The following is a 13,399-nucleotide window of genomic DNA, read 5'->3' on the forward strand; positions in this document are numbered from 1 at the left end:
CCAATATGCTGCCTGCTTCCTCTCTTCCTTTTACTTCTGCCTTTGGACTTGCCTTCTGCACCTTCTTAGCTTTGTCTTCTCCAGTAACTGCTCTGTCTCCAACTTCTCTGCTGCAGAATTTCTTCGGCCAGACCACCACTTGGCAGATTCTTTTGCTTCGAACTTTGCTGTATTAAAGCTATTGCTTAATGACAGTGAAAATATGGATTCCAGTTGCAACAAGTGTAAAATCTGTAGCACTTGGCCATTGTGTGTACTAAAAATTCCAGCATCTGACAGACTTCATGACAAGGCATATGATCACTATGAGCTTTCAAGAAGAGGCACCCAGCCCGCCACTTTCTCAACTGGGCTTTCTCTCACAAAGAGAAAGAGCCCAGTTAGTCATTGTAAAGTCGTTTCTCCACTGCAAGTTGGAGCTGTCAGTTACAGAACTGCACCACTTCCTTTGCTCCCCTTCTTGGAATAAGCAGCAGCCTTTAATACTCGCTAAAACCTCACTAAAAAGGAACTGCAAGTGGCCTTCCCAAGTTGTGAGTTTTGTTTCTCTTTCCCCTTTCCTCCTTGCTTCTGCTGCAAATAGTCTGGGCTGATGCTATTAAAGCAAATTATCCAGTTTATAACTATATGGCTGCTTCTGTCTTCCTGGCTGCAAAGTCTTGCTTAGCAACACCCCTCTCCTCCCTGCCTGGACAGTTTGAAGATTACAAAAACGTGTCAAATGGCAACACACACCACACACACAGTCTCCCAGGTCTCTAAGATGGATGCAAAAGTGACCCAAAAACCTCTGAGGCAGGATCTTTCTCATCCTTACCAAGTAAGGAACAGCAAATTCTGGCAGCTAATCTTCCTTTAAAAGGCTTTGTTTGTCTTGTTGCTGTTGATTACTACTACAGTTGTTGATTACAACTGTGCACTAAAACTTACCCGTGGATTTGCGCCCCCTAACCCTAACCCCCAGATGTTGCGCCCGGTGCGGCCGGCCCCCCCTGCACCCCCCACACTACGCCACTGCTACTCTGTAATCCTAATCCCACTTACCTAAGGGTAAATCTCATTGAATTCAATGGAACTTACTTCTGAGAAGACGTGGTTAGGGCTGGAGCTACATGCTACGGCTACATATTAATCACTTTCTACTGAACTTTGGATTCTCCCTATCATTTGAAAATTTCTATACATTATATTTCTTTTGGAGCACAATTGTGGAATGAGAATGCACACCTTTCTCATGTGGCGCCCATGCTCAGAATGGATTCAGTCTGTCCAGTCAGGGGGCCCATGATTCATAGTTTGAAGTGTTCTTTTGGCTCTAGATCATCCTTTAAATGGGAAAAGATACTGTATTTGTTTCACAAACATAATGATGCTCGTCCACTAAACACTGGACATCATTCCAGTTATTCTTCATCTTGTTGCCTTTTCCTTTACCTATATGCATGACAACACAGTTTTCATCAACATTACTAGGTTCCTTGCTTCTCCAGAACCTGAAAGAGAAGACAATTAATGAAAGAAGGATGCAAAGCTAGGATTTAATAGACAAGCCCTGTACATCGGTCCAAATAGCACAAGGCATACCCAAGGCTCATTAAACTTTGGGTTCTCAGGAAATCAAAGAGGTCTCCAACGAACAAGTCAAGAAGGACAGAAATGGAGCCATTTTGAGAGTTTAGTTTTCAGACGCCAAGATGGAGAACAACAACAAATGGATAATAGAAGCACAAAAAATGACGTTTTGGACTTAGCACCCCAAAGAAAGATCATGCTGAACAAGCATGACATATCCAAGAAAAATAACATTATAAATATGCTTCTCATGGAATAAGAAAATACTTACCTCAAAATATTCTCATAGACCTGGATCTGCCTGAATTTGGAGAAGCCAGCTTGACTGGAGTCTGAATGACTTCAGGCTGCTTCTCTAATTGCTACCAGGGACACCAGCGCTGGTGAATATGCTTTTTATTTAATCCTCTCTTTATATTTTTACTTATATATTGTGACAGGATTGTAGATTTCTTGTTTATGGGTACGTTGGTGGTGGCGGCAGCAAGGAAAAATAGGTATATAGCTCCGCCACGCATTGCACCAATCCCCCTCACCCCACCAAATCTCTATTTGCCTTTTAAAAAATACTCTATTAATTTTGCACATAGTTTAGAAAACAATAAAGCACAGTTGGGGAGAAATGGTGAATAATGTTTGGATGGACAGTAGATGTAAATAATATAGATGACTAGTGTATCTTATATGTCACAGAAAGAATATAAACATAGGAAATGAGCTAAAAAGATGGGGAAACTGGGACACATAAAATTATCAATATAACTCTACAAAAATCCTACCATTTCAACATACTCCACATATATGCTGAAGCTGCTGTCAAGGAGTGTGGCAGCTGTGCCCTGTTGGTATATTTAAGAAGATCTCTCAAAATTGCCCCAAAGCTTTCTGGCTTAATCCTACCAGACAATAATCTAACATGCCATGTAAGTTTTTCCTGTATGGCTGTTCTCCAAACATTATCTCACCATTTTCCAATGTCCCATTCCTCTAATATCTTCCATAGTAGCACATGCTGCCACTAGTAAAACAAAGTAAATAGTTTTATTTCTGAATTTTTCTACCTTAAAATATCGGTAATAGTGCCATTTGAGGTATAGCTGGAACAGGTTCTCTAAGAATATTCCTTATTTCAACAACAACAAAAAATTGAACCAGAACATCTGAGACGGAGGGCACTCCCACCAGAAATGAAAATATGTTCCTTTTTTGGCCTTTTGTGAAGACACACATAATATTGGATTTGATTGGAGCTCCTGCACATGAAAGCAAACCCTAGCACCTAACTTTGTAAAAAGTATTCACTCCAGAATGCTGTGAACTACCAAAATAAAGAAGAACAAGGGTTCTGTCACAGTGCTATCCCTATCCCACGACTGTTTGGTGAGAGGAAATATGGAGAGTTTGAAATTCCCTGCCAAACCCCTGGGACCCTGGTTGCCCGAGCACCCACAAAAATCCCCATGAAGGGGCCAGGCACTCACAAATTTCAGTGCCAGGGCCGTAAACGCTGCATGACACCTATGGCGCTGGGCACCCACGGTCACAGGGCCAAGCTGGCACTCCTGGCCTTCTGCAACACAAAGCAGTGTTTGCTCAACCTCAGCTGCCATCCCAGTCTGCAATGTGCCTATGAAGCACATTTGAAAAGCACAATATAAATGCTAAATATAACTATTACTATGTAAGTATTACTCACATTAGCATGGGGTCAAGAGGAGTCTCATCCACCCAATGCCACTGATCTGCTCCCTTCTGACTTGTGAGACCGATACAAAAGTTTTCCACTCGACTGTTCTGGGTATGGTTTGTAAGGAAACCCTGCACAAAAATGTGAACCAAACTTTCAGTTAATTAACATCACAGAGCAGTCTATACAGGTTAGCTGTCTTTGTGGAGCAGAGATCTTTGGGAATCCTTTTGTGTCAAACAAACCCCAAACCCAAGGCTGCCTGTCGTAGCATGTAAACACCAGTGGCGTAGCGTGGGGGGTGCAGGGGGGGCTGGCCACACCGGGCGCAACATCTAGGGGTTAGGGGGCGCAAATCCACGGGTTAGGGGGCGCTGACAACCCATGCTACGCCACTGGTAAACACCAATGCAACTAAAGACCACAAATAAAGCTGAGTGGTGGGAGAAAGAAATGCTTCTTCTTCTAACATGCTGCTTCCAGGAACCCTTCACTTGTCATTGGACAGCTCCCATCATCCCTGCCCAATGGTCATGTTGGAGGGCACCAGGTTGGGAAAGCTGACCTACAGCAGCTCACCCAGCACCGAACGGAGTGGGAGAAGGAGGGAAATGGACGGCGCATGCGCATTCAACTTCCTAAAAGCATCCACATCACACAGGAGATAACAGCTGCAGTGATAAGAAAAGAAGAGTGTTCTATTGCCTGGAGAGGTCACTTCCTGGTTCACATGGAGAAGCTGTTCTCAATGGTGCCCAGTGAAGCCGCACTGGGCAGTGACATTTTGTGCCCCTAACAATTTTGCGCCTGAGGCCATCCCCACGCTGTGCCACTGAGCTCACCTGCTCAGCTTCTGAATTTATAATCACCAAGTCGAAGCCCTTCTTCATGCATTCTGCCCTGCTCTTGTTCCAGGTCCTTTCGTCTTTGGAGAAATAGTAGCAGCTGGATCCAAATTGCTCTAGGTCCCCCATGCAACATGACAGCTGTGGTTCTGTAAGGAAAGCAGAGACAACAAGAAGAAACCTGAAATCTTGTTGCAACTGGAGACAGGTCTCTCCCACCCACTCCCAGCCCTTTTCCAGATCTTTCTTTTGCTATTTTTCATCACATTCCATTAAGTTGTCCCACTTTTTAAATTGCACGTTCCATTTGTAGTATTGCACATCCTTTCTTTTGTTTCAAAAATATGCACAGGGAAGGCTCAGAAAATAAGTGGACATGCAGAATTTAAAGGGGTGCAAAGAGTGCTGCTCACAGTGTGCACACTCAACTCACCTTTCCCTTTGGGGAAGCCTCATTTGTTCTTCTTTTTGCATAAAGGAGTTCAAGGTGGTGTACAGTGTTCTCCCCATCCTCAAATCCCCACCACAGCCATGTGAGGTAGGTTAGGCTCTAACCACTACACCACATCATTTACTGCTATTAAGATAGTGGGCACTTGTCCTCAGCTGAAAGCTACGTGACAACATTCCGCCTTCTAGAGTTCCCCTTTTGAAGCCTGGGAGATTGCACAGGTTGCAGCAGCAATTTCAGGGCTCATGTGTCATTGTTCACACCAACAGACAAGTCCCATAAGTGAGGGAAGCAGCTTGGAGTTAAGTCTGTATGTTTATTTCTTAGTTGTTCAAGGGTTTGACTCACCAGCAGGAATTCACATGTTCAGATAGGCACTATAATTCAGATTTCATACGGGGTTTTCAGTGGGGATATAGTCCTAACCTGGCAGGCTTTGTGAACCCCAAATTCACCTCAGGGTAGCTGGGGCAACCCAGTCAGATGGGCAGGGTATTTTTATTTTTATTTTCATTATATTTCACAACCAAAAGTGGCCAAAGCAGTGCTCAATAAGACAAAACAAAAAAGATGACACTCAGTAAACTAAAAGCAATTGTACTATTAATATTCCATAAAACTACTGGGTCACACAGGGTCTAATTAGGCACTTGTCTAATTTCAGTTGCTAACTGACTCCAGAGGGCTGGAGCTGCAATCCTAAAAACCTGGTTTCTAGTGCATGCATATTAAGCACATCCCTGGGGCAAGTGGTACTCTTAGCAATACCCAGCCGAGGAGAGTGGTATGACACAGTCCTTGGGCAACCAGTTCCCAAGTTGTTTAGGGCTTTAAATACTAAAGGAAAAAACTTGACCTGCATGCGGTAGCAGTTAAGGCAATGTGTATCATGAAAAGAAATGATAAATGAGACACACACTGTGGAGGAGCTTTTACTGGTCAGACACACAAGCAAGGGAACTCCATTTCCTGCTACCAGGGCTGAACTGTGGGCAGCAGTCTGAGGAGAGCTAGAAGCTGGGACCCAGAAGTGATAGGGCAAACTAGCAGTCATGAACAAACAACAATTCTGGCCTGAACTAGGAGGCAAGGTTGAGGAGCAAGAAGCACTCAGGAGCAAAGAATAAGAAGAGAAGAAGAGTTTGGATTTGATATCCCGCCTTTCACTCCCATTAAGGAGTCTCCAAGCGGCTCACATTCTCCTTTCCCTTCCTCCCCCACAACAAACACTCTGTGAGGTGAGTGGGGCTGAGAGACTTGAGAGAAGCGTGACTGGCCCAAGGTCACCCAGCAGCTGCATGTGGAGGAGCGGAGACGCGAACCCGGTTCCCCAGATTAGGAGACTACCGCTCTTAACCACTACACCACACTGGCTATAGTGAAGGGTTCAAGCTCAGACTACAGCTCAGCAATGCTTTATTTTTCAAACTAAGTGCAGCTGGAACCAGCACATTGCTGCTGCTTACCAAGAGGGAGACTGGGAAGGACAAGGCAGTGGGGCGCATAATGGACCGTGAATGCTGTGGCAGAACCAATGCAATGCTCCCCAAGGAGGCTTAAGGGAACCTCCAGGTTTGCAGAACTGCAAAAAATGATCGGGAAAAACTCAGTCAGGGATCAAGAGTGAATCAGAAACAGTTCAGCAGGCATGGAATGCTGACTGCCTGGGAGAATGGGTGGAAAACTGGGAAGTGGGTGGAATGGAGTATTTGGGGAAAGGGCATGGCCAGCTGCCTAGAATCCTGAAGAGGACCAGGCCACATTGCAGCATTTCCTTGCAGCTCCCACTTGTGTTATGTGGCTCTCAAAACACTGGAACCAGTGCTTTTTTCTGGGGGTACTCAACAGCACACAGTAAAAAATGAAGTGTTGTTTTATCACCACCACATTTATTATGGGAAAATATGCAACTTTTTTCTTTTGGCAGAAGTGACTAAAACTTGCAGACATATTAGCCTCTCTGGAGTGGATCAAGGCAAATACACTCAGGAATTTTTATGTGAGACACATTTAAATGTTGTTGCTGCTGCTGCTGTTGTTTTAAAAAGAAACCACTTATATATTTTTAAAACTTTTTGGCAGACTATTCCAACTGCATTTCTGGATCAATTCCTGCTTTTAAGGGGCTCTTTTAAATAGGGGGTGGCTCTCTACTTTTTATTTTAAAGCTTCTAACCTTTATTTTTTTAAAAAATGATATTTATTGAGATTTTACAGACAATAAAAAGTTACAAAATTAAAAGGAAAAAATAACAATAATAAAAAATACAAAGATACAAAGACAAAATACATGAAAAGTAAAAAACAAATCAATATTTTCATGTCTTATATTTCATTTACTTGTTTCCTGACCTCCTCACACCTCCCTTTTTTGTATTCCAGTTCACCTAATTAATTCAGCAAATCCCTTTAAAGCTTCTAACCTTTAGTCACATACTAAGGTGGCTTCCTTTGTTGCCCACCAGATCCTCTAATTCATAGTGACTCACCTTTTCCTTCAGGTCTCTTGAGGAGGCAATTCCATTCTGTTGATTTCTGAAACTGGCTTCTGAGGAATCCCTTCTTTGGACTTCCTTTGAGGATAACTGGGAAAAGGGAATGAACAGCAGCACCATATAATACTGCAGAGTCCAAGAAAAAAGGCTTGGCCACAGAAGGAGGTGTTAACACTGTGATGAACCCCTGAACAGTCTGGAATTGGGCACCTCTGCAGTAAATCCTGAATGGAGGGACATCTTCAAAAATGCCAGATCAGCTGCCACTGCCTAGTTCACTAAAAACTACAGTGGTACCTCGGGTTACAGACGCTTCAGGTTACAGACTCCGCTAACCCAGAAATAGTACCTCGGGTTAAAAACTTTGCTTCAGGATGAGAACAGAAATTGTGCAGCGGCAGCGGGAGGCCCCATTAGCCAAAGTGGTGCTTCAGGTTAAGAACAGTTTCAGCTTAAGAACAGATCTCCAAAACGAATTAAGTTCTTAACCCAAAGTACCACTGTACTGATTATTTAAGATTAGCAGGCACCACTCTCTCACCTAATGAAGCATTCACTGTATCCTCAACCAAACCAGTGACTTCCCTTTGGATCATCTGAATCAGCCATGATGGTCAAGAGAGCAAGTGATCTATCAAACCTTTTGGTGCTAGATTTTTTTAAAAAGGAGATTACCTGAATGGATGGGAAACAGTGAGTGAATATGAATGAGGATTCTGTTTAATTCTGTTAGTGCACCCCTCATCACAACATGTCCGATCCAAACTTCATCAATTTGAAGGGCATTTGTCAGCTGGAGAGCTTTTAGGTTCTGTCATACTCTCTGCTAAAGGGAGAGAATACCCACTAAGTCTACTTACATCTAGCAGGCTTTATTTCTCCCTACTTTACTCAGAAATTTTACGCAACCATTTTGCAGAATCTTCCCCTTTCTCTTAAGTTCAGTTTGCTTTTTACTCACCAATGATGAAAACAAGAAGGATGACAGAGAGCAACATCAAAACCCCTGACACCACCCACGGAAACCAAGGCTTGCATTTCTGGAATGTACTAAGTGGTTTTTCGCTTCCTGAAGATGCTGAAAAGTGAAAATGTCACCATTACAAAGGTAAAGGGTACTTACTTACTCAAATGCACTCAGTGCAAGCTAGTTAACCCTTAAAATGTCTAATCATGCTGTTGCATCACTGTTGCACTCGCAGTCACACTGGCTGAAGAATAATGACCTATGGGAAAGCTAGTTCTGTGCACTAGAAACCATATGCCAACAGCCATCTGTAAAGTGCGACAAGACTCTCTGTTGCTTGGGGGACATAATGACTCAGTAGCAATGACTTAGGACCATGCCTTAGTAGTAGAGGACATGTTTTTCAGGCAAAAATCCCAGGTTTGATCCCTGACATTTCCATTTAGGGCTGTGAAATCTGGAATATCACTGCCAGTCAGCACAGATGGTCTAGAGCAGAGGGACCCTCCCCATTATGTTGGAGCCCCCAACCTCTGGCCATGGGGAAGACAGTCGGCTGGGGATGATGAGAACAGGGGGTTCAGAACATCTGGGGGCCCCCACACTGGCTACTGAACTAGATAGGCCAATGACATGACTGGCTAAAATAGCTTCTTATGTGCCTGCTCTGCACTTCTCATATACACAAATGCCTTGTGACTATGAATCATTTTTTAAAAATCCACTGCCCGCAGATTTTTGGGGAAGATTACAAATTCTCTATAGGCCACTTATGCAAATTGGTTTCTGAGTGTATTTCCCCATTAACTATAATTCTGCTGGGCATTAGCACATCATGCAAGTTGATTCTGCTTGGCAGCCGGAAATTTGTGGAATGCTGGTGTTCAAAAAAGCTGACATGCACATTCGCGTGTATGGAATATTGGGGAAGTGGGGCTATTTAGCAAAAAACAGCCTTTTGTTCATTTCTCAGACCCACTAGTCCAGAACAGATGTGCACCATTCCTGTTTTTGCCTCTGAAGCCATTTTTTGCTTGATGCTTGCTGGTTAAGTTGCACCTTCTCTAGCCTGCTTGATGAATGCTCTAAAAGGAAAAGGCTCCTTGTGCCATCTTCTTGAAGGTTACATGTCTCCAGATGGAAATCCCAAGAAAGGTTTTTAAGTGCCATACTTTTATGGATGGACAAGCAGCCCATGGCACACGAACATGAGATGGAAGAAAGAGTCCACCTCATCCAGCAGCCATTTCCCACAGAGGCCAGACAGCCAGATGCCAACAGCACTTTCTCCCCTCGTGGTCCCCAGACTAGTATTCAGTGGCAGACTGTCTCCAGTACTCAGTGTCAAACATGGCCGTCACACCTTTCAATGGAGGTCACTTTCCCAGTTTGAATATGATAACATGGCCTTTACCATTGTGAATTTGTCTTACTTCCCCACCTAGTGCTCGTGACTTCCACACTTCAGCCATGGACTTTGTGCAGAAGTACACTCTTGTCTGCCCCAAACCTTGTACCAGCCAGCTTCCTAAAGATGACCTTGAGTTCTGGTATTGTTAGAGACGGAGGAAAACTTATTCATGTCCACTTTTTCCACATATCCACTTTATATACCTCTTATCATGCCTTTTCCCCAAATGAAGAAGCCCTAAGCATGATAACCTTTCCTCAGGGAAAAGGTTTTCTGCCCCCATCTGAGTCAGCCACCCCGAGGGCCTGGGTACCATGACTATCAAATGTTAGACCAACCAGGCAGGGTCTTCCCTTTGGCAGAGTCCTCTCTGGAGAATCGCTCCTTCAGAAAGCCTGCCATGACCTTTGAGCTCTTAGGAGATTGGTTAAGACCTGGATACTCGAAAATCAGTGGTGTGGGGTGAAATTTTTCATAGGGGAGCAGTTAAGGCCAGAGGCTTATGAGGGAGATTTGCGGGGGGACGGGGACATTGTGCACATGAGCATCGCGCTTCCCTCCCTAACCTGGGCAGAAGCTTCCTGGGCTTTGGGAAGGAGGCAACAGGCCTCTGACAGGATGCTGTCCTTCCCAAAGCCAGGAGAGCTCTTGGACCCCATCAGGGCACCGTGCCTTATTCCCTAGGCCGGGCAGAATCTTCCGGGGCTTTGGGAAGGAGGTGGCAGGGAAACATTTAGGGGACTAGCCTAGAACCCCTAGTCCATTGTCTAGAACCTCTGTGATGCGTTTTTAGACGTGGAGGAAGGCACTTCTACATGGGGTCTGGCAGGGGGGCAGTCTGAAAGATTGAGTGCTGCAGCTCAGACCCTCGATGGCTCTCACCAGCCTGGACAGAAAACTGGCAGGGAGGGAGGATTTTGCTAGAACTTTTTGCTACTCTAGCTCCAGGATGATGTAGCTGAGGGGCCCAAAGACCAGGCCCCTCAGGGATCCAAAGGGCTTTGGATCTAGCAGATACTTTGAATCCCGCTTTGAAGCACCCAGTTTTGTAGCTTTCTGCTCTCTACTGTGTATGAAAGATCCGATGGTGGCTGCTTACTGCCTGCCCAGGCAAGCCTAGGGTCTCTTCCACGATGAAGCACCCCCTTTCCATCGGCCAGCAGAGGTCAGTGATGGCATACAATTCTAACCAATTTTGATCGGGCTTGTTTATGGATTTTTATTCTGCAAGTTGTCTTGAAAGCTCTGCTGAGATCATTAAGTCAGAGGTGTAAATTTAAGAAATAATGACACCAGCCAGTAATAATAATCTGCCAGAGACCATTAAAGTGAGGCACACCTGAAGGTCTCCATCTTACTTCTTAAGCATTTTCTAATCTCACATTTATCAGAAAGGAATGGATGGCAACCAAGTGGCAAAAATATAAATGCACCTCCCTTCCTCAAGTTTCTGTGTGTGTTTGTTCATCTCTGACAAAGGAAGCTGCACTATTCTGATCCAGACTGTACTGTTTCCTCCAACTGGCAAATTCCCACATATCCCAAGAGAGTAATGGGATTACACAGGGGTCAGCAAGGTTTACCTCGCTTGGGCCGAGATCCCTCCATGGGCTGGATTGTGCGTGCGCCCGTAATTTCCAGCGTCTGCGTCGACACGGCTTCTGGTGCCATGGAAGCGAGTCCCCACGCTGCGCCGATGTAGCGCAGCACACGGGGACTCGCCGAGTGGGTGGCTCGGTTCGTGGGTGGCTCATGGGCTGGTTAAACAACCCCCGTGAGCCACTTGTGGCCCATGGGCCTTAGGTTGCCAGCCCCTGGGTTTACAGGTTGGTAGGTTGGTTGGTTGGTTGGTTGGTTGGTTGGTTGGATACAAGAAAGAATTGTTTTGGTCCTATGGAGTGGTTCAATCTTGTAATAAGCATTTTTTGTAATTAAAAAATAGATTGTAAGACTGCTGCCATATTTTCTAACAGCCAGCAATGCTTTCCCACTGCTAGGTTTCCATACTAAAAAAGTATACACTTGCCTGAATTCTGCCTGCTCCAAATTTAAATAGAACAGTAGATCAGAAAACTGAAAAGGTATTCTATAGCCAAGCTGTCCTAAAACAACACAACTGGGGAAGAAGCGCCCAGAGGCTCATTTCTGTTGCCGACACCCCAGCACACGTGCCCTTGCACCCCAGCGGCAGATCATTACCTTTGGGTTCAGCAGATGAAGGCCCGTTGTTCCTGAACCTCACTTCAGCATAGGTGACCTCTGATGTCATTTGAAGAGTCCTTCTCAAAGCTTAGGGTGTAACTGGTGGAAAGGGATTTGCATTTGGTTTGGAGAACAGGTTACAAATGAAAGCTCGACTAAAGCAAGGGGTTTCTAACTCTCCCTCCCATGAGGGGTCATATTAGGAAGTCTTTGTTCTTTCAGTACTTCTTCATTTGGAAAGCTCCACAAGAGCTGAAGTGAAATAGGAACTTCCAAGATGGAAAGGGGAAGTCCTACCAGCCCAGTCCCCCAAATTAAAAGGCAATCTTCGCAGTGATTGGCCACTGTCTCTGCCTTGCCTGGGCTCACCCCTCCCTTCCCTCAGATTGTGCCACATTTCTGGTCAATGCAAAGTGGAAATAATGTCAGTTTGCCAGAAATAGAATAAAACGAGGAAATGGAAGACAAGACTATCTTAGGCCATCTGAAATGATGGTGCAGTTATGGGTTGGTTGAGATAAGGAGTATTTTCAAAAACAAGTATTTTAAATCCTGTAGCAAAATAAGCAGTGAAATAGGAGGGCCATGTCCACAATTTTTCAATATTTACAATTAAGAAATATAGCTAATTGCTTAATGACTAAATATTGCCCATTGTGGGATGCTACAGATGTGGAAAACCTGGTGGTAAAGCAGGAGAAGATAAAAGTTACTGAGTAAAGGGCATGGACTTTCTATGAGCTGTGATGCTTCTGCTACTGCACATCAAACTAAATGGGAAGAAAACCTGGACTGTGAGATTACAGCTGTCAGGGGAGGTGGCACACTGTCCCACAGCAAACTTTTAGTACTACTCTTATATAATGTTTTGTAAATTTCTGTTTTGTTGGCACTTGGGCTAGGCTAAACCAAATATATCCAGGGGCAAATAATAAATGTTGGGAATATGATACATCAAATGCCAATATGCTCCGTATGTTTCAGTAATACTGCAAAATAAAGATTTTCCGGACAAATATCTTGAATGAATGGTGCATTTTATATTGTTGTGCCCGCCCTGGGACCTTCAGGTGAAAGGCAGGTAAGAAACATAATGACAATAATGGTTGGGGCACATATTAGACAGTCATCTTGGAAAATTCCAAAATGCAATGATATACAGTGGTACCTCGGTTTACGAACTTAATCCGTTCCGGACGTCCGTTCTTAAACCAAAACTGTTCTTAAACTGAGGTGTGCTTTCCCTAATGAGGCCTCGCGCCACCGGTGCCCTTCCACCATTCGGATTCCATTCTTAGGTCAAGGTTAAATTCTCAAACCAAGACACTATTTTCGGTTTTGCAGAGTTTGTAAACCAAATTGTTCTTAAACTGGACTGTTCTTAAACCGAGGTACCACTGTACTAGGCAAACAATATGCAGAAAGGAATTAAACTGAATCACATTTGCCCACCAGATGGCAGCACATCATTAAAACAGTGTCCTATGGGACGCAACGTGACAGGTGCAGAGAAAGGGCATTATTTAAGTTATTCCTCTGCCACGGTGCTAATTCCCTGATTCAGGGGAACTTTCCAAGATTTGGGCAATGGATGTGACTATTTGTTGTGCATGACCCACTTATTTCCCTTTTTTACAGGGATATCACTTTTCCAAGTTACAGGATGTGTGAGAAGCCTCACAAGAGGTGCACTGCTTCACTGTCACGAGTGGGATGGCAACACTGCAGAACCAGCGCTCACCCCCCCCCCAATTGCAGGTTTCCCATGC

General features: G+C 44.4%; 2 protein-coding genes across 2 annotated transcripts in view; one reads left to right on the plus strand and one right to left on the minus strand.

Annotated features, from left to right (window-relative positions):
* C3AR1 (complement C3a receptor 1) overlaps positions 1–13,399 on the plus strand; it is a 234,136-nt gene that overhangs the window by 194,076 nt on the left and 26,661 nt on the right. The gene's annotated exons all lie outside the window — the stretch shown is intronic.
* Positions 1,327–12,190, minus strand: LOC310686735 (C-type lectin domain family 4 member A-like). The gene is made up of 6 exons (XM_083460807.1): positions 11,628–12,190; positions 8,012–8,128; positions 7,045–7,140; positions 4,102–4,253; positions 3,269–3,390; positions 1,327–1,493 (listed from the first exon to the last, which is right to left on the minus strand). Exons 1-6 carry the CDS (start codon positions 11,695–11,697, stop codon positions 1,328–1,330), a joined length of 723 nt encoding a protein of 240 aa, XP_083316933.1. The 5' UTR covers positions 11,698–12,190; the 3' UTR covers position 1,327.

The sequence above is a fragment of the Podarcis liolepis genome (genome assembly GCF_965112155.1).
Source record: "Podarcis liolepis genome assembly, chromosome: 9".
NCBI lineage: Eukaryota > Metazoa > Chordata > Lepidosauria > Squamata > Lacertidae > Podarcis > Podarcis liolepis.

What these genes read in the sequence shown, in the direction of transcription:
- LOC310686735 (XM_083460807.1), bottom strand. Translation starts at nt 11,697, where the DNA reads ATGACATCAGAGGTCACCTATGCTGAAGTGAGGTTCAGGAACAACGGG. An exon ending in TTCATCTGCTGAACCCAAAG is followed by an intron (nt 8,129 to 11,627) that starts GTAATGATCTGC and finishes TTCACTTTTCAG; the next exon opens with CATCTTCAGGAAGCGAAAAA. An exon ending in TAAATTCAGAAGCTGAGCAG is followed by an intron (nt 3,391 to 4,101) that starts GTGAGCTCAGTG and finishes ATTTTTGTGCAG; the next exon opens with GGTTTCCTTACAAACCATAC.